Source organism: Psammomys obesus, unplaced genomic scaffold (assembly GCF_907164565.1).
Source record: "Psammomys obesus unplaced genomic scaffold, mPsaObe1.curated_primary_1811, whole genome shotgun sequence".
Classification (NCBI taxonomy): Eukaryota; Metazoa; Chordata; class Mammalia; order Rodentia; family Muridae; genus Psammomys; species Psammomys obesus.
Genome location: NW_026585987.1, coordinates 10,503,634 through 10,524,384, shown reverse-complemented (window position 1 = coordinate 10,524,384; position 20,751 = coordinate 10,503,634). Strand labels below are relative to the sequence as shown.

The 20,751-nt window shown below is 38.8% G+C and overlaps 2 protein-coding genes across 6 annotated transcripts in view; both read left to right on the top strand.

Annotated features, from left to right (window-relative positions):
- Positions 1-5,401, top strand: part of Prkaa1 (protein kinase AMP-activated catalytic subunit alpha 1) — a 31,630-nt gene extending 26,229 nt beyond the window's left edge. Inside the window, exons 7-9 of the mRNA XM_055601107.1 lie at positions 120-606; positions 719-845; positions 2,640-5,401. Coding sequence (XP_055457082.1) covers positions 120-606; positions 719-845; positions 2,640-2,884 — 859 coding nt within the window. The 3' untranslated portion in view covers positions 2,885-5,401. The remainder of the gene's footprint in view (positions 1-119; positions 607-718; positions 846-2,639) is intronic.
- Positions 5,402-8,091: 2,690 nt separating this feature from the next.
- Positions 8,092-20,751, top strand: part of Ttc33 (tetratricopeptide repeat domain 33) — a 37,026-nt gene continuing 24,366 nt past the window's right edge. The window contains exons 1-2 of one of the 5 annotated variants that reach the window (XM_055601128.1): positions 8,092-8,287; positions 12,615-12,836. In XM_055601128.1, coding sequence (XP_055457103.1) covers positions 12,616-12,836 — 221 coding nt within the window. In that variant the 5' untranslated portion in view covers positions 8,092-8,287; position 12,615. The other 4 variants (XM_055601127.1, XM_055601131.1, XM_055601129.1 and 1 more) reach the window with 4 other exon arrangements.

Below are 20,751 nucleotides of genomic sequence, written 5' to 3'. Positions count from 1 at the left end.
GTAATATACTATGATTACAAATGTAAATTAAGTGTAATATCCTAAACTTCTGAAACGCATTACTTTTATTATTGGTTTTACTCAAAATCTTTTTTTTCCAACACTGTTGTTTCTCGCAGGGAACATGAATGGTTTAAACAGGACCTTCCAAAATACCTCTTTCCTGAGGATCCATCATATAGTTCAACCATGATTGATGATGAGGCCTTAAAGGAAGTGTGTGAAAAGTTTGAGTGCTCAGAAGAGGAGGTTCTCAGCTGCCTGTACAACAGAAATCACCAGGACCCATTGGCAGTTGCCTACCACCTCATCATAGACAACAGGAGAATAATGAATGAAGCCAAAGACTTCTACTTGGCAACAAGCCCACCTGATTCTTTCCTTGATGATCACCATTTAACTCGGCCCCATCCTGAAAGAGTGCCATTCTTGGTTGCTGAAACACCACGGGCACGCCATACCCTTGATGAATTAAACCCGCAGAAATCCAAACACCAAGGTGTACGGAAAGCAAAGTGGCATCTGGGAATTAGAAGTCAAAGTCGACCAAATGATATCATGGCAGAAGTATGTAGAGCAATCAAGCAGTTGGATTATGAATGGAAGGTAAGAAGGCAAGGGTTCTAACTAACCTTCTGTCTAAAGGAACCTGTAGACAAAATTCCTTTATAGAAGTTCTGACTTGATTGCCTTTGTTTTTGTCCATGTCAAATGCTAGGTTGTAAACCCCTATTATTTGCGCGTACGAAGGAAGAATCCTGTGACAAGCACATTTTCCAAAATGAGTCTACAGCTATACCAAGTGGATAGCAGGACTTACTTATTGGATTTCCGTAGTATTGATGGTATGTATACACAAAACCATGGAGGTCATATGTTACGCCTGGCTACCTAATTTGGTTTATAGTATTTAAAAAAAATTTTTTTTTATTAAAACTAAGCATGAAAAATAATAAGTTTCAGTATGGCCTGTCCTTTCCTCCTTCATTCTCTCCCTCCCCCTCTCCCTCCTTCTCTTCCTCCACATTTGTGTTTCAGTGTACTCACCCATTTGTACATGGGAAGGGCTGCACAGGTGAATGTCAGGTGCCTTCCTCTGTCATGTTCCATCTTACTTTTGAGACAAGGCCTGTCTCCAAACAGGAGGTTGCCCTCTAGGCTAGAGTTACTGGCCAATAAGCCAGTGAAGTTCTTGTCTAGCATACTCAAAACACTGGCTTCAGTCACCATCACCATTTCTCTCAAAGTAGAAAATGACTGTTGTCCTATAAAAACTTGAAAATTATAGAGTTGGGCTGGAGAGATGGCACAGAGGTTGTTAGGAGCACTGGCTGCTCTTCCAGAGGTCATGACTTCAATTCCTAGAAACCACATGGTGGCTCACAATCATCTATAATGAGATCTGGTGCCCTCTTCTGGTGTGCAGGTCTGTATGCAGACAGAACATTATGCCTGTTCTTCCAAATCAAGTTATACCAGTATGTATGAGAAGATATTTAGAATTATTATTTCTAGACTCAAAGATATCATGTATAGATTATGTGAGAGAGACAGGCTTGAGGTGTGATATACATTGGCTAACCTGATGGTCTGCTTGGTTGACTGGCTATATATGTATATATGTATCTATCCATGTCTGTCTGTCTCTCTGTATGTATGTATCTATATTTATTTATTTATTCTTTAGGCAGGGTCTTCTTTGTAGTCCGGCCTGGCTTTGAAGGGATAGTAGTCTTCTTCGTTCCCTCCAAGTGCTGGGTTACAGGTGTGCTCAGCTAACACACATTAGTATAGCTTGAAATCAGGAATGGGTTTTATTTTTCTCTTGGTATTTAGAGTACTTTGCAATCTTAGTTATATCAGCTCTTGGAATTGCTAACTGAATGTATATTCACCATTTCTCTATTTCTATTTCTGCTTATGTTTTGTTCTGAGTTTTTCTTTGCTGTTATTTTTAGTATTATTTCTGTGAGACTAGGTAGAGAAACCAGCTTCTCCCCGAGCTCCCTTTTTGCATTTTATCTGAAGGGAAGGTCTCACAGGTTGCCTTGGTTGTGCTTGACCTCCCTAGCCCAGGTAGGCCTTGAACTTCTCATCTGCCTGTTTCAGTTTTCCAACTAGCTGGGACTGAAGGCCTGTACCACTAGGCCCAGCTTCTCTGATTTTGCTTCTTGGAGTTGCTCGTTTATGCTCATAAATGAACGATAAGAGTAAAAAATAAACTGCAGAGTAAAAAGCACTGAACTGAGGTCGGGAGGGGAATGTGCTTAAATGACTGAATCTTCCTGATTCTGGGTGAGATAATTTCCAAGATACCTTCCATATTTCAGATGATTGAGTCTGTGTTTTTGTTTTTTTTTTTTAAACAGGATGTCTCTTTGTAGCCCTGGCTGTCCTGGAACTTACTTTGTAGACCAGGCTGTCCTGGAACTCCTGTAGATCCTCCTGCCTCTGCCTCTCAAATGCTAGGATTAAAGGTATATGCCACCACCGCCTGGTGATTCTGTGCTTTTAATGGAAAACAATAATACGCTTTGTGGAGAGTTGGTCAGTAGTCTCACTTAGAAGAAGCTGATTGGTGTTGCTTAAACATTTGAGGGGGAAAGAGATAATAAAATGTTGATGTTCTTTTCACCCAGATGAAATTACAGAAGCCAAATCAGGGACTGCTACTCCACAGAGATCGGGATCCATCAGTAACTATCGATCTTGCCAAAGGAGCGACTCCGATGCTGAGGCTCAAAGCAAGCCCTCAGAAGTTTCTCTTACCTCATCTGTGACCTCCCTCGATTCTTCTCCTGTTGACTTAGCTCCAAGACCAGGAAGTCACACAATAGAATTTTTTGAAATGTGTGCAAATCTAATTAAAATTCTTGCACAGTAAACCTAAAACTTTGCTTATTTCTTTGATGCAATAAGCATGCATAATAAGTAATAGCCAAACACTTCCACTTACCAAGTTATATATATATAATTATAACTAAGGATTGGCCTTTTGGAATGCAGTTTGCACAGGGATTGGAAAATGACTGATGGTTAAAAGCCTCATGTGCAGAAATGAATCAGGACCATTTTCTTGTCCCTCATCCAGTAGTACATACAGCATAATGTACACAGTGGATTGTAGGTCTCAGGCTCACTTGAGTTTTGGCCATTTTAATTTGGTGTAACAGGGCTTTGTTGACTATAAATTTACCATAAAGCCTTCACATATTACTACATGTTGATGTGTTTTATATTTGCTTCATGAATTTACTGGGTGAGTTTGCCTAGAATCCTCATAGACCATATCAGGTGATGCTGTTTTTCTGGGCTCCTGAGCTTCTGAAATAGCTACTATTTCCCACTTCTGGTAACATTATGCACTGTTTCCATATCCCTCTTAAAATGCTTTTTTTTGTGTGTGTGTATGTGTGTCTCAATTTAAAATTTTTCTTTGACTTGTAAGCCCCCAAACGCACAGGACACTGAGCCCTAAGTTTACTTTTGTGATTTCCCCCTGATGTTTTGTATGTGAAGTGCTGCTTTGGATCCAAGAGCCGATTTGCTCATCCTGTACTGAATCATGTTGTTCTTGTCAGTGCACAGACTCCTCTGGCTATCATGCCAACCAGTGTTGAATGTCATTTGATTGTGTATTTTTTAAATCAATCCATTCAGTGTATAGAAAGGACATCTTTTATAAGCTTTGAATACTTGGATTGGATTTTTAAGCCCTGATTTTATTCTGAGAATTTTTTTAAAAAGTTGAAAGAGGATAGTGATTGTATGTGTATCTACTGCTTAGCTCCAACAACTACTGTTTGGTCATATTTGCTCTCTAGACCCACACATGTATAAAAGCATAGATATGCACATATATTTGAGATTATGTTTGCTTTTAAACTGTTTCCATGTTAAGATACACATACCAGCCCTAAATACTTATCTCCTAAAAATAATAACGTCTTTAAAAAAAAATCTCTTTAATTCATTATAAAATCAGTAATTTTCAGATAGTGCCTGCTCTTCCATATTTAGCTCTAACTGTACAGAATCCCATTTTCCCCCCACTGCATTCATTTAAAAAATCCCCCCTCCAATCTGTTGAGCACTTATGTAAGCAGATGGGAATTAATTTGGAGGTTATGATAGCTTGCAAAAAGATTACTCTATAGTTCATGCACTGAATTCCGAACAAAAATTATGATTCTTTTTGTTCAGGGCTTGTTTTATTCAACTCTGATTTGAATGCTGTGTAAAGTAATGGAGACTCCACTTAAATGAGTTCCAAACTGTATTTATACCTTGTGTGTATATCCTCTGCTTGGGGTTTACTGACGTCATTGTCTAAATGTGGCACTGTGTTCCCGATGTGAAGAACAGAAGGCTGCATTTTTAAGTTACACATTTGTAAATAGAACTAAGTAGTATCTCTATAAACTGTTGGGGGGAATGGGCACAAAAGGAGGAACCAATTAAATAGGACCTTCTAAAAGTTGTTAATTTTGTAAACTTTGCTTCTTTTATAAGTTATTCTTGATTCATTTTAGTTACTGAGTTTTATTTTGAAAATATTTAAATATTGCACTTGTATAAATAGTATGATAAATGCAAACTATTGCAGTCAATTCTTTTTTTTAAAGCTATCATATCTGAAATGACAACTTTCAGTTAAGTTTGTCCAGCTTGCAACAGAATTTTCACAAATGTAGTTTGCAAATTCTTATACTGGAACTGTAATGGGAGTCAATGCAAATGATTTTTAATCTTTTTTTTATTATCTTTTCAGCAATTTATATTTTTTTGTGATTTTATGCAACCATATTTTTACTTTGTCTTGACAACTGAAAGCTGTATAAGGTTTTTGCCAGAAAAGTACTGTATACATAGTTTTAAATATAACAGATTTTGCTGATATTTAAAAATTTTGCCATTAAAATTGATTTCTCATGAAAGGAACTTTTCTACCAAGTTGGGCCACATGAGAGCTTAATATATCTAATTTAAAATAATTTTACTGAAATAAACACCATTGCTTTTACTTTGATTATATTTTTTCTTAAGATGCTTTTATAGTGTTTTGGAGTTTTAGATAATTTTATATAAATTCTCTCCCTGCCTTGCACCATCCTTTGGATCTTTGATATTCACAAATGAACTAATAATGTGGCTGGGTATGTAAGGTATGTGTTCCAGTGGCATCTTGGGAATGAAAGAAAAACATGTTGTCTAAATCTTTCTTCTCCTTAACTACCCCCCCCCCCTTCACTGTGGGCTTTGACAAGATGAATGAAACTCCACAATCTAACTGTAAGTTGGTTGTAGGCAATCTTTGTGGGTTATGTAAGTTTCCCCAGAGTACCTTGATTTGGAAAGATGGCATAATAAAGAAAAAAAAATTCATTTTTCACCGTTACAACGTCTTTCTTGTTTAATCTAGGTTTGGCGGTAGTGGGGACACATGTTCATAGCTGAGTATCTGGGCTCTTTTATGTACTGAAATATAAACAGTGCTTGACTATATTTTAGTACTCAAAACACTGAGTTTTGTCTTTCATAAAGTTGTTTAGAAACTTTCATCTAGAAATCAACAGTCTAAAGAAAATATTAAGATGCAGACAGTAAAAGGTGAAGCAGCTGTAATATACTAGTCACAAACACTGGCCTTGGGTTCCAGCATTGTTAGAATTTACTTACTATTAGATGTAGAACACATTGCATTCTTGGGGCTTTTGCTGGATTGCTGGCTTTCTAAATATTTAAAACAGGAAAGCTGCATTAAGAATTATGAGCAGCATGTAAAGTTCTGTTAGAGAATCATTTTTTTTTTTCTATTCATTCTCTGCAAGTTTGCACAAGAAACTTAATGTGAAAACACTATCTAGGGCTGGAGAGATGGCTTAGAGCTTAAGAACTCTGGTTGCTCCTCCAGAGGTCCTGAGTACAATTTCCAGCAACCACATGATGGCTCATAACTATCATGAGATCTGGTACCCTCTTCCGGCCTGCAGCCATACATGGAGGCAGAACAGTGCATATATAATAAATAAATCTTAAAAAAACAAAAAGAAAATACCATCTATTAAACTGTCCTATTAATTATGAATGAATAAACTTGTTATAAATGCCAAATATTTAGAGACTGTTTAGTGACCTGAAGACATTGCCAAGCCTTTACTGGAGTAGAGGGCACCACAGTTAAGGTACCCTGAGAAACTTAGCAGAGGAAAAAGAGCCTCAAGCACCATTTATTCACTCATATGGCTAATGTGAACCATTCATTACAATTGTGACCAAAACACCAAGCTAAAAGTCCTGCTCCAACCATCTTGTTGAGGATGGCCGGAGATACACACATACACATTAAAGGACAAAAAGATGTAAAGTATGGACTGAGTGGATACTCAGTGTGTCAGAGTTACAGTGACCACAGAAACCTCCATCCAGATTGAGGAACACTGCCTCCACCAAGCATCTATTGTGATTAATATGAGAGTGGGGTGTCACAGAACAACTCTTGACACAAGAGGCATGAAGAACGGGTACAAAACACTGAGCCTACCTTAAAGGCTGGCTTCCACAGTCAAGCACTGGTCATTTTGAAAATACCAGGCTACTTTGTAGTTCTTAAAAATGTTAATGAATTGTAATCAAATTATAAATAAAAATTGCAACTGAAATCACCATTGCTCTCAAAGTCTAGACATACTGGGAAGCTGTCAAGATTATTATGAAAAAAAAAAAAGATTATGTAAGGATTATAGGTCTGTCATTGGTAACAATCATTGGTAAAAACAATTTCTTAGGTTCTTTTCTAATAAAAGAACCTCTTTTTGTGTTTGTGTGTATATGTGTGTGTGTGTGTTTGCATTCCATAGCACAAATATAGAAGCCAGATGACAACTCTTTCTACTCGATAGCTTCTAGGGACTGAACTCATGTCATCAAGCTCAGCAGACAGCACCAGTACCTACTGAGCCTTTTCACAAGCCCCTTGCTTTGTTCATTTCAAGAAAAGATCAATTAAATACCTAAATATGAATAATTAGTTTGTCAGTGGTTCCAAAGAAAATAAAAAGTTGTGTTCCACAAAAAAGTGGGACTTCAATTTATAGTCGTCTTAAAGAATGATTTTATTCTCTGATGTGTATGTGTGTATTGCAGACATCTGTAGAGGCTGCAATGGGGTGTGAAATTCCCCTGGATTTTCACACCTAGAAGAGGGTGACAGATTCCCTGTACCTGAAGTTAGAGTGCGGGTAACTGAATCCAGGCCCTCTGCAAGAGCAGCAGGCTGTCTCTCCAGGCCAGCATTAGTGACCTTAATGACAGTTAGTGATAAGAGTTATCTTCCAGGGTATATTTGACATTTGGGAGAGAAACAATTTGGTGGGCCTATTGGTGACTGAGGTGTGGGGAGTGTTCAATGTTTCCCCTAACAAATAACTAACCAGAAAGAAATGCTAAGTGCTGGGGTTGAAAAAAAAAGGGTGGTCTCTAAAAATGGGCCTTTCCTTTCGCAGCATAGGTATATGGATAAACTTAAGGAGTTTTCGATTTCCTTAGTGTAAACCAGCGTAAAACATTTACCTGCTAATTTACTTGTAAGAAATGACCCAGTACTATTTTCAGGCTCTGTTGTAGATTCTCACAGGAAGCCTGCAGTTCAGCCTTGACACTCACTGATCAGCCCTCGTCTGTTTTTATTGCTGAAATAAATGGGGAGGAAAGGGTTTATTTCAGCTTATAGTTGTACATCATAGAATGAAGTCAGGGCAGGAACTCAAGCAGGACAGTAACTTGTAGGTAGGACGGTACTGATGAGGCGGTGGAGTAGAGTTGCATACTGGCTTGCTCATCTAGGCTTGCATAGTTTGCTTCCTTATACCTACTGGGATCATTTGTCCAGGGGCAGCACCACCTATAATGAGTTGGGCCTTCCCACATCAATCATTAAACAAGACTGTATCCCCATAGATTTACCTACAGGCCAACCATATATATGGAAGCATTTTCTCAATTAAAATTCCCTCGTCCCAGCTAACTCTAGGTTTGCCCCTTGGCACCGGAAGCGGAAATATCCCGTCAAACAAAAACAAATCAGGAGCGCTTCCCTTGCACTTTCGGCTCCGTTTTTTCTTCTGCATCTCGCTGGCCCTCAACGGCTTGGCCTGGCTTAGTTCTCGCCAGCCATCCAGAGTGGGCCACTCCCGGCAGCTGCTAGCGGGGCGTACTACAAATCCCATAGTACCTAGGGCGCCGCAGTGACTTCTGGGATCAGTGATCTTGTAGAAGATACTGGCGGGTAAGAAACTCTTCCTTTCTGCTGTCCGCTTCCCTAGGCTGTTCGAACGTCTCCGGATGATTTCCTGCTTTTTCATAAAGAATTAGGAAGTACAGGAAGACAAGGCGGGTTAAACTACCGACGGGACCATTTCCACTTCCGGTACCAAAGGTCAAGTAGAATGTAAACACGGGGCCACGGAGTGGCTTTCAGGTAACTGGGTGCGGGTAGGCGGTAGGAGGCAGAGGACACGGAAGCAAGATGTGAGGGTGCTGTGTGCGGGAGAGAGGGGCGAGGGCGGCCGGCTGAGGTCCACAGAACCCTCTGGGGTGTCTGGGCACGGGGCTCGGTGGCGGGGTTCCGGGTGCCGGCTCGATGGCCTGAGGAGCTGCGGCTGTTAGCTCATGTTTATGGCCAGCCAGTGAAGGAATCTTGAATACTGGGCTCCTCTTTGAAAGCATTTTGAGGTAAACCGTGTCTCTAATTCATCACCTCCGAATTCGTCTCTTCTGCTCGGAGATGCTGTTGTGATTCTCCACGTCTGGCCGGTGTTTTTCCATCTTGGATGCCGCATCCTCTCACGCAGTCAGTACGAGAAGACAGTTCACTCCGTTGCAGGCACCTGCCAGCTTTTGGCTGGGTAAAGTGTCAAGTCGAGCGGGAATCTTTGTAGGCGAATTTAGAATACAGGTGTCATTGTTTAGAATTTTAATGCCACTCACCAATTCTGAAGAAAACGTTGACCTTAACACCAGACATGCATTAACACGAAACCTGTACAGTTGTGATTTACTCACGTGGTTTCTTATCGTGGTGAAAAGTGTTTAGGAGCTTGTCTTAATCCATCCAAAGACTAATGTGCCAAAGTCCTTTCTATAAGCAGGTTTAGTGATAAGTTAATTAAAAACACAACCATAGAGGCACAAGAAGCTCATAACATAAGATGAAAACAGTTTAGTTGAGATTTAAGTGTAATGTTATGCAATTCTCCCATATAGGCTGTATACAGTAGCCTTTATTACTGTTTGCAAAATTGTGCCATTATCCCCACAATTAATTTTAGAACATTGTAATCACTGAAAAGAAAAACCCAGAACCAATAGTTGACAGTTCTGTATTTTCTCCCCAGCAGAATAAATCAAGTCAGAACATTTTCTTGGGGAGGATGTTCACTCATGGTAGGATTCATTCCTCCTCTAAGCCTGGTCAAATTCTGTTCTTTAACACGCACTTCCAGAAAGGCTCAAGTGTGCATTGTCTGACAGTGTCATTTGATTTACTTGGTAGCACTTAAGCTGTATTGGACTTGAGTATTCTCTCCTTCTACAAAGGCAATTTGGGAGAAAATAGAAACTTGGTATTGACTTGCTAACACATTTATGCTTTTCATCTTAGTAGACTCTGGATCCTGCTTGCTGTTTCCTCATTGTTATGTCTTTCCTAATCTACACAGTGACTGATTAAATCTTTTTTGTTGTGTTGTTTTGTTTTGTTTTCATTTTTCTCAAATTCTTAGATCTGTCTTTTTCCTTTATGTTGAGTAGATGACTACCACCCACTCTATTTAGTAATGTGAAATTTGTGAAATCCCTAACTTTGTTTTCACTCTCCTCCTGACCTTCAGAAATGTATTCTTGTCCCTCCCTCTTCAAGTTGAAGCTTGTTGATTTCTGGTGTTATCTGCCTCCATACTCTTAATAGCTTCATTCTCTTCTGATTTCTGTAGCCTCTGATCTCAAGGTGTTTGTAGGGGAGAATGATACATGCACCTGAGGCAACGGTGTGTGGCTGAGAGCTAGCATCTGGGACTTACCCGTATCTGTCTGCAGCATTTATAACAGGGCTTAGTTTGGAAGATAGGGTATCTGGAACCTCAGTGATTTGCTAATTTACTTCTTTCTTTTTCTTTTTTTTTGAGAGGGTTTTTCTGTGTTGCCTTGGCTTTCCTGGACTTGCTTTGTAGACCAGGCTGGCCTCGAACTCAATAGAGATCCGTTTGCCTCTGCCTCCCTGAGCATTGGGATCAGAGGTATGCACCACCGTGCCTTGCTGATTTATTAACTTTTTAAATATATACTCACTATTTTCATTCTCATCCTATTCCCAGCTTTTACTAACAGATTTGACCAGTGATTTAAAATGAAATTTCCTTCATTAAACACATTAGGTTTCTGTCACTAATATATCTGTTACACTGTCTGGTACATTGGTAATGTAGAAGAAAGTTCCATTTGGGAACTTGAAATCAGAAAATGGACTCTTCATTCTCACTATCTTTTGGCACAGCAGAAAATACAATAGAACCTCCTTTTATATTCTAGAATCTTTCCACAATTCTTTTTTTCATGTCTGGTGTTCTGCCCGCATTTGTGCCTGCGGGCCAGAAGAGGGCACCAGATCCCATTATAGATGGTTCTGAGCCACCATGTGGTTGCTGGGAATTGAGCTCATGACCTTTGGTAGAACAGCCAGTGTTCTTAACCTCCGAGCCATCTCTCTAGCTGCCATATTCTAGAATCTTCTGAAGGCATTCTAAGCATCCATTTTCCCAGGCTGTCTTCACTCTGTGCCTGTGGATTTGTCATTTATAGTAACCACACTTTGATTTTTTAGTCATTTCCTGGTCTTCTCCTGGGATTTATATAAAGTGATTTTTCAGACAGAGGAAATACATTTTCCCATGTTATGATGAGGCCGAGGAGGAAGCTTCCATCATCCTAATTCCCTAGTGCAGTTTATGCTTCATTACTTACCCAGGATTTCCCAAAACTCTCTGATAAGCACATACCTGACCTGCATCGACCTGTGTACTTTGTTGATTGATGTGATCTGTTAGATTTTCTCTTGTTCAGTAACAGGCCTGTGACTATCATTTTCTATCATTTCATAGTAATTTGGGGTTTTATATGGGAATGACTTATATCCAGCCTCTTTTTTGTTGTTGTTGTAGTTGTTGCCCTCTTCCTGTTGTTACTTACATTTTATTTAAGCCATATGTATCAGTGACTAATACCTTGACATTGCTGGAAACTTTCTGTTGTCTTCCCTCTCTCCTCGTGATGCGTATTGTTTGATTATTTAAAAAAGACCTCTGAGTTCATTGCTTTCTTCCTATCTCCTTAGGGTCACAGCTTCGACTAAGAATGGGTAAAATCTTAGGTACTCTTGAATGCACATAGCATATAGGATATTTATACATTTCCCCTGTATCTTAAAGCCAGCAGAGTAGTGATTTACTGGATTTCTTAGTTAATCCTATGGATAATTACTAATGAGGACTTCTACTTTTCACCCTATTCTCTCAGCTACCCTTTCTTTTCCTTAATGTTAGAATATCATGGGCTTTACAAAGCCATTTAATAATTGTTTTTCTGTTTCTTTTTTTCTGTTCTTTTTTTGGCTTATCCATAAAATGGCACATACTTGTAATTTTAGCACATGGGAGGCTGAGGTAGGAGGATCATGAGTTTGAGTCCAGCCTGAGTTATAACTTTGAGTTCTAGGACAGCTGTAATATATCGCGAGTCCTGTTTCAGAATCAAAACAAAAAAAAATGACTCAAAGCATAAAAAATTTCTATTAAGGAAAAATTTTAATACATATGAAAAGGGGAAGAGGAGCAATGAATCTTTTATGTTTTTCCCTTCATCAATTACCAATCCAAAGTGATCTTATTTTACCACTGCATGGCATTTCTCAGCACTGATGACTTCAAAATAATCCCTGGGTATCATGTAATTTCATAAATGCTTTGCTGTGTATTTCTTAAAGAGTTTTTTTTTTTTTTTTTTTTTGAAATTCAATCATATTATTATGACAACTAAAATATAACAGTGACTTAGGTTGTCCGATGTCTGGTCAGCGATATGATTTGTTCTTTCATAATGTCCTTTCAGTGTTGGTTTTTTAAGTCGGAAGTGAAAGAAGATAAATACACACTATGCTCAGTTTTGTGTCTTGAGTCCCTTAGCCTAAGGGTTGCCACCCTTCTTTCTCCCCATTGCTTTTCCTGTTGTTCATTTCTTGAAGAAATGAACAAAGTCTATTTTTTTTTTTTTTTAGTTTCTGCTTCTCACATCTGATGTGTTACGAGCATGATTCACTGTATCATGTGTTTTGTATAAATTGGTAGAGGCCTGTTGGGAATCAGGGCTAGTCTGCAAGACCACCCCACTCCCATTAGGAAATGAGGTTAACAGTAGTGTCCAGGTATATCACCTTTGAAGTTTTATTACTTGGTGATTGTCTGCTCAGTCGACAAACAGGTGCTGGGATGCTTGTAATTAGTCTGTATCCACCTGTTCAGTAGAACATGCTCCTAATATTTTATGTTTCTGGAATTCTACAGAATGGCTTCCTTTGGGTGGAAGAGGAAAATTGGTGAGAAGGTATCCAAGGCCACATCCCTGCAGTTTGAAGCCGAAGCTGCTGATGAAAAGGATGCAGCTGAGAGTGAAGATGGGAACTGGCTTCATGCCAGCAAACGGAGAAAGGAATCCCTCCAGGAAGGCTGTAAACAGAAGAGCAAACAGCTGAAGGATGAAGGAGCTACTCTGGCTGAGAACAAAAAGTATGGTTTAGGAATTTTTTTTTTTTTTTTTTTTTTTTTTTTTTATGGAGGACTGTTCACTCTTTCTGGTTCACAGTCTCTGTTGTCACATAAAGGGTTTCTGTTGCTGTGATAAAATACTATGACCAAAAGCAACCTGGGAAGGCAAGGGTTTATTTCTCCTTACTCTTCCAGGTAGCAGTCCATCATTGAGGAAAGTCAGGACAGGAATTCAGGCAGGAAGCTGGCGGCAGGAGCTGACACAGACACCATAGAGGAGTGCTGCTTACTGCCTTGTTCATGGTTTGCCCAGACTGCTTTCCTATATCATCCGTGACCACCAGTCTAGGGGTGGCCCCATCCATAGTGATTTGGGCCCTCCCACATCAAATGTCAGTCAAGAAAAAAATGCTCCACAGGCTTGGCCACAGGCCAATCTGGTGTGTGCATTTTCTTAATTGAGGGTACCTCTTCCAAAACTGTTCTTGCTTGTGGCCAGTTGACACAAGACTAGCCAGCACAATTATATATTTTATAGCTTCACATTTTAAATATCTCATTTCATTTTTTAAAAAGAGGTGTTTCAGGGTCACCTGCAAAATTGCCATTTTTAAGGAAAATGAATTCGTAATAGTCATGTTAAGTCCGTATACTGCTTTGCTTCCTTTATTTTGTCTAAGTGAAGCAAAAGAGTGTGTTGCCCAATACGAAAAATTGTTGTTTAATTATCCTTTCACTTTTTCTTCTCTTTTTTTTTTTGAGACAGTTTTGTGTAGCTTAAGGGGGGCTTAAGCTCCCCCCTCCACCCTGCCTTTTTTCCCACCCTTAATGTTGGTCTTTGAATGTATGCTGCCTTACTACTTGCCATTGACTTCTTATGTGCTTTTTTAAGTATGGTGGGTTCACAGGAACTTAATAGTACATCTTTTATTTATAGCCCTTACCTAGCTAAACTTCCTTTTTTCCCACTTATTTATTTAGTTACTTTACAGCCTGATCCCAGCCCCTCTCTCTCCTCCTCCCAGTCGTACCCTCATGCCCCCTTTCCCCATCACTCTTTCTTCTCAGAGAAGAGGAGGCCCCTGAGGGGTACCACTCACCCTGGCATCTCAAGTTGCAGCAGGACTAAGTGCACCCTCTCGCTCTGAGGTCTGGCAAGGCAGCCTCCTAGCTAAACTTCTATATATGTACCTGTTTCTTCTTCTTTTTTTCCCTTGATTTCTTCTTTCTCTTTCCTTTGCTTAGATCTTTCAGTAGGAATGAAAATTCCTTCATAAGTAATGGAGAAAATACAAATTGTTTCATAGAATATATTAGAAAACAAGATTAGAAAAAAATAGAAATGACCCTTATTAATAATACCACATAAGAGACAGGCCCTTGAAAAACTTAGTCTTATTTTATCATGTATTAACTATACATAATAATGAGCGTCAGTGTCCTACATTATATATATGATGTATTGTGGTCATACTCTTCTGCTAGCCTCTCTTATCTCTCCCCTTGCAGTTCCCCTTTCTTTTCACAGATGGTCATTACACCTTGCTGCCATTGTTTGTTGATTTGTTTGATGATCCAGTGAATTTCTGTAGGGTTGACTATAGGTGTATGGGATGAATGGTTATTTATAGGCACATGGGTATAGTACTGAAGAAAATGTCCTTCCCTCATCTAGCAACCATTAATTACTTATAGATCCTCCCCGAAGTGACCTCATGAGCCTCCCATACTAAAAAAATGTTTGGTATTTGCATTCTTTCTTCCTGTGCATTCAGGCGTGCTGGTGCTCGTGAGCACACACACGCACACACACACACATTACAAATAATTATATATTTAGTTTTTTTGGCTGATCTTTTAAAGAAGTTGCAGACAACACCTATCCTTAATTCAGCATGCTTCTCCAAATAAGACTATTCCCCTGCCTGACATACCATTATCAAATATGTGAACATTAACAATTCTGTAATCTTTGTTCATACTTAGATTTTTTCCAACCTTAATTTCTTTTGACATTTATATACGTAAAGCCATATATAGTTATAAATATATATATTGTATATATAATATATATTGAAAACTAAGGCCTAAACAGAGTTCACACGTTGTATTTGATTATTTTGCTTCTTTATTAATGTCTTAAAATATGTTTGGATCCCCTCCCCCTTTTAAAGATTTTTTTTTTATGTGTATGAGTTTTGCCTGCATACATCACCTCGTGCACGCTTAGTGCTCATGGAAATAGAAGAAGGCATTGGATCCCCTGAAACTTGAGTTGTAGGTGGGTCCTGGATACCGAATATGGATCTTCAGAAAGAGTAGCAAGTGCTCTTAACTGTGGAGCCATCTTTTTGGCTCCTTTGTTAATTAAAAAAAAATTTTTTTTTTTTACTTACACTTATTTATTTTTATGTGTATGAGTGTTTTGCCTACATGTTTGTATATGTACCACACTTGTGCACAGTACCCTTGAAGGTTAAAAGAGCATGTTGGAGCCCTTAAAACTGGAGATATGCATGGTTGTGGACCAATGTGTGGGTCCTGAACCAAACCTAGCTCCTATACAAGAGGGGTCCTCTTAACCTCTGAGGCATCTCTCCAGCCCCAAAGTTTCCATTCATTAAAAGAAAAAAAATGATTATTTTATTTTATATGTATGGGTGTTTAGCCTGCATGTATGTTTGTGTACTACTTATATGCCTTGTGTCCCCAGAGTCCACAAGAGAGCATTAGAATCCTTGGAACTGGGGTTGCAGTTGTGAGCCTCCATGTGGGTGTAGAGAAGAGAATGCTGGTCCTCTGGGAGACTGTCTTAGTTAGGGTTTCCATTTCTGTGAAGAGATAACATGACCATGGCAACTCTTACAAAGGAAAACATTTAATTGGGGCTGGCTTCTGGTTTCAGAGGTTTAGTACATGATTGCCATGGTGGGTGCATGGCAGTGTCAGACAGAATGCTGGAGAAGGAGCTGAGAGTTCTACATCATGATCAACAGGCAGCAGGAAGAGTGTTATCACACTGAGCCTGGCTTGAGCATATGAGACCTCAAAGCCCATGATAACACTTCCTCCAACAAAGCTACACCTACTTCAACAAGGCCACACCTCCTAATAGTGCCACTCCCTATGGACCAAGCATTCAAACATGTGTGACATTCCTATTCAAACTACCACTGAGAGCAATCTGTGTTTTTAACTGCTGGGCTTTCTGTCTAGCCCCAAGGATCCTTTTCTAACCATCCAAGCTTTTTAGAAAGCATATACCAACTTTTCTATTTGATTATGCCTATATTTAATTTATTCCTCTGTCTCATATATTTTTTTTTTTTTTATAAAAGATTAATTAGGTGGAAAGATTTGATTGAGAGAGTAGTCATTTTTGGTAAAGTATAGGTAAAGTTTGTGCTGGACACATCATCCTATATGTGTGTACCGGACATACATATAGGAAGATAAATAACATTGGGTGACCTTCTGTTAGAGCAGCTGTCAGAATGGCATTGTGCATGTATCTTTTTGCTTTGGTACCTGATTAGAGCTACATCTTAATAAAAGTCATTTGATTTTGAGGCCGAGGGGATACCTCAGTTAGTAAAATGCTTGCCACACAAAGTTGAAAACCTGAGCTTGATTACCCAGCACCTACATGAACATCCATTGTTGTGTGACAGAACTTTTCCTGGGGAGATGCAGCAGACACATGCATACGCACATGCACACATACCTGCTCACTCCAGATAGTAAAACCCAAGATAGATCAAAGCATAGATACCACCAAAGGCCAACTTGGTGAACCATGAGTTTTATTGGCATTACTTACAGGAACAAAAACAGAATGACTCAAAGACAGCTGGATTACCAAAGCCCACCCTTAGCATGGTTGGCAACTCACAAAAGCTGGGAACCAGGAACACAACTATACAGCTTACAGGCAGCTTAATGGGTTGGAGAGTGTCTTGTCTAGGTACTTCTGTTGGTATAAACTTCTAGACAGCTTGGCTAATTTCTACTTCTTCCAGGCAGCTTGTCTTGTCCATGACTTTTTTGCTGGCTGGCTTGTCTGAGAGGGGCTCTCAGCTTTTATTGTTTACTCTGGCAGGAAGGGGCCTAGTGGACTTGGTTAGTTTCAGGGACTTCCTGAAGCTGTTTTTGAGTGGTTTACCTTCCGGCTTACAACACATCCCGGAGGATGGAATTTTTGAATCTTGGAGGAAACTTACTCAACAGGCATGAGTCCTGGCTTGTGTTTGTAATCATAGTGTTGAGAGGGTAGAGCTACGAGGCTCCTTGGAGCTTCCTGTCCAGGTGGCAGAATCAATGAAGTCCCAGTGTGGAACCTTGTCTCCGAAGATGCACTGAATGGTGATGGAGGAGCAATATCTATGGTTGAACCTGTGGCCTTCATATGCATATGCACATACAAGTATACATCTCCACATGAACACTCCATCACATGAACATACAAAAAATAAACACCCACTACATATACATAAATTTAAATATTTTTTTTCCTTTTTTGTCCTATGGATAAATCTTAGACATTTTTCAATAATGAAAAAAATACCTTAGGGAATTTAGTGTTATTAGTTTGACAACGTTTGGTTTTTATAAGATGTATATGTGACAAGAGGAATAATACTTGGTTTTTACTTTTATGTTTTTGTTTGTTTTGTTTTTGTTTTTTGGTGCTAGGGATCTGAGCCAGGGCTTTTTGCATGCGAAGCTTGTGCTATACTCCTGAACTATACCCCTGCCGCAGGAGTAGCATCTGTGAGACAGAATGCCATTCATATCATCTAAAGATGTAATAAAGTTAAGCCTGTGTGCTGCTGACTGTGTCATCAATGTGGTGTGAAAACTGGTCAGTCTACCAGGGTCAGTCTACACCCTTAAAAAAACCCAACTCTCCTCCTAACAGATTAGAGTTAACAACAGCTCCTCAGCCGGGAGTGATACTGCATGGCCACCTCTCCTCTCCATGTTGGCATTTGTCCGGCTTGAGCCTGTGCAGGTCTTAGGCATGCTGTCATAACTGCCGTGAGTTTGTATGTGTAGCTTCTGTGCTGTGTCCAGGAGATACTATTTCCTTGTAGTCATCCACATATCTCATCCACTTCACACTCACTTCCTTTTCTGAAATGATCCTGGAGACTTGCTGGGGAAAAGTGCACTAGAAGAATGCTTTGATTTACTTCCTTCTTCCTTTTTCTTTGAACTGGCAAATGGTTATAAGATTTTCTTTGCCAGTTATTTTTATAATAAATGAATCAGTTGAGGAAATATTATACTAGTTTCTAGGTCTGCCTTTATTTTTGATTTCTTGGAGAATCATTTTCTATATTTTGATAGAAGACATAAATCGTGCTTAAACTATGTTAGTATCTCAAATTATAGGAACAAAGAGGTAGAAAATCAATAGCAGTCAACATTGGTTGACTTTTTTTTTTTTGAGACAGGTCACATATGTATATATATATAAAATCTTTATATATATATATAAAATCTTTAGCTGGCCTAGTCTATCATATGTATATATATTGTGTGTGTATATATATATATATATATATATATATATATATATATACACACACACACACACACATATATATTTGGCGGGCCTAGTCACACACACACACACGCACAGATGCACACATGTACAGGTATGTATGTGCACACACATATATAAAATCTTTAGGTGGCTTAGAACACGCTGTGTAAACCAGCCTGGCCTCAGACTCTGAGATTTGCCTGCCTCTGATTGCCAAGTGTTAGTATTGAAAGTGTGTGCCACTCTGCCCAGTTTTTTTTTGTTTTTTAGATAGGGTTGCGTACTGGCCAGGAAGATCCCAAACTCAGGTCAATTCTTCTGTTCAGTCTGCTGAGTGCTGGGAATATAGGTATGAGCCATTGTGCCTGGCTAACATCAGTTAAGATCTAATAGTGTAATAATAGGTTGGGAATTGTTGTTGGTATTCATAAAGCATTTTTTTTTCTTGCAGAACTTTGCAGACTGGACATGTGTCTTAGAAGAAAAACCACTTTTAAGTTTTTTTTACACTTAAGAAACTACTTTTAAAACATCTTTAGAAATTCCAGTAAACTCTCGTTCATTAATTAAGTTCATTAATGTTTTTATGTTGGCATTTTCTCAAGAGTACACTACGTGTGCAGAAGGAAAAGCCATTGGTTACCGTCAGGACATTTCCTTAAGATTTTCTGTGGTTGAGAAAAGCTATCAACTTTAGAGATAAATAAATAAAATAGCTCATGTTTCAAAACATTGAGTCATGTCACTAAAATCAGGTGACATGACTCAATCATGTCACTAAAAACTTTCAGCTTGGTTTTGAATGGATGAATCTCTAGAAACATGAGGTTTTGCTTTTGTTTTTCTATTTATCATTTATTTGCGAATAACATATTCATAGCTTTGGAAATTAAGCAGAAACATGGGAATCAGGGGAATTAAGTAATTTGGCTATTAAAGCCTAACAAAGATAGAAGTAATAGTTTAAAAATGCCTAAAAAATATTGAAGTTGTTTGACAGTAATGTGAGGAGCAGCCTTGCTTTTTTTTTCTTTTTTTTTTGTCAGAGTTCTCTGTGTGCATATATGTACATGCATATGTTTGTGGCTGTGCATGCATATTTGTCTGTCTGAGTGTGGAGCCAGACTGAACTGAGGTCCTCTTACTTATTCAACAAGCAGCTTATCAACAGAGCTGTCTCCTAGCCTCTTTTCACTGTAACTCTTGTAATTCTGTGAGGAGCACTTTTGACATGTTTTCCTGTCTTTCAGGTTTCTGCTCCTGTCTTGTTCACAGTTCCTTTCTGGTAGCCAGTCTGCTGTGCAGTAGCACCCTGAGCACCCCTCCCTCGCCACAACATTAGTTTTCAAATTTTGTATTTTTTACTGTTTTGAAGTTACTTACATACTAAGTTACTTATTTATATGGTCTTATTCAAATAGGTTACTGTAATCTCTCCTCTAGAGAAGGCTTCATTCTTCAGCATCTACCTTCTACTGCCTCATTGATGATAGCAAGACAATTCTTAGATTTATTTTGCAAGTTGAAGTTTCTCCTTATACTGTTAATGATTCTTCGTAACAGAAGACTGGTTTACTTCCCTGTCCAGGCCCAAGGAAGCTTGGTGCTTTTAAAGTGGGCTATTGGATATAATGGTTAGGAGTGTGGGTTTTCAAGTCATTTTACCTCCATTTAAATCTTACCCTAATTATAATTTCTTTCTGTATAAATTTTGGGCAGTCATTAACTTCTCTGCCAGTTTCTGGCTTCCTAATATATAAATGATGATACATGTCTTAAAGATTGAAAGATTACAGAACAAGTCCATGTAAAGAGCCTGTAGCATGTTATGCTGCCTCTAAGTAATTGTGTGCTAGATATTCTGTATTAGGATTTCATGTTACTGGTTTATACTCCTGCTAAACTTTTTAGAAGTTAATTTCTCCAAGTAATTTTTCATGGACTTATTTGTAAGATTTGCCTTCTTAAAGAGTATAGCTAACATTTTAAAATTTTCATATAGTTTCAGCCACTAGATGGTGACACTTGCATAGCTAAGTGGCTAACTATTCTTTGTTACTGTGGCATGGGTATATAATTGTGAGGCCAAGTGCAATTAGAAACCTTACCAATAGTGTTACATAGGAAAGAATAACAACGGTAGTGAACATGAGAATATTTTGACTATGTGATCCATATCCTCTGATGCCAAGCATCAGTGTATTTAAAGGCAGTGCTTATGCCTCACATCTGTAGAAAAAGTGGATGCAGTAAGTGTAGTTGCTTATTTCCTTACTTCATGTCCTTCCAAAGTATCATGTATGTAGAGTATTAGTCTTCACTTTGTTGTAATGAATACCAAGTTCTCGTGGAAGGCCTACTCCCCTGCTAATGCAGTGGGACTCAGCC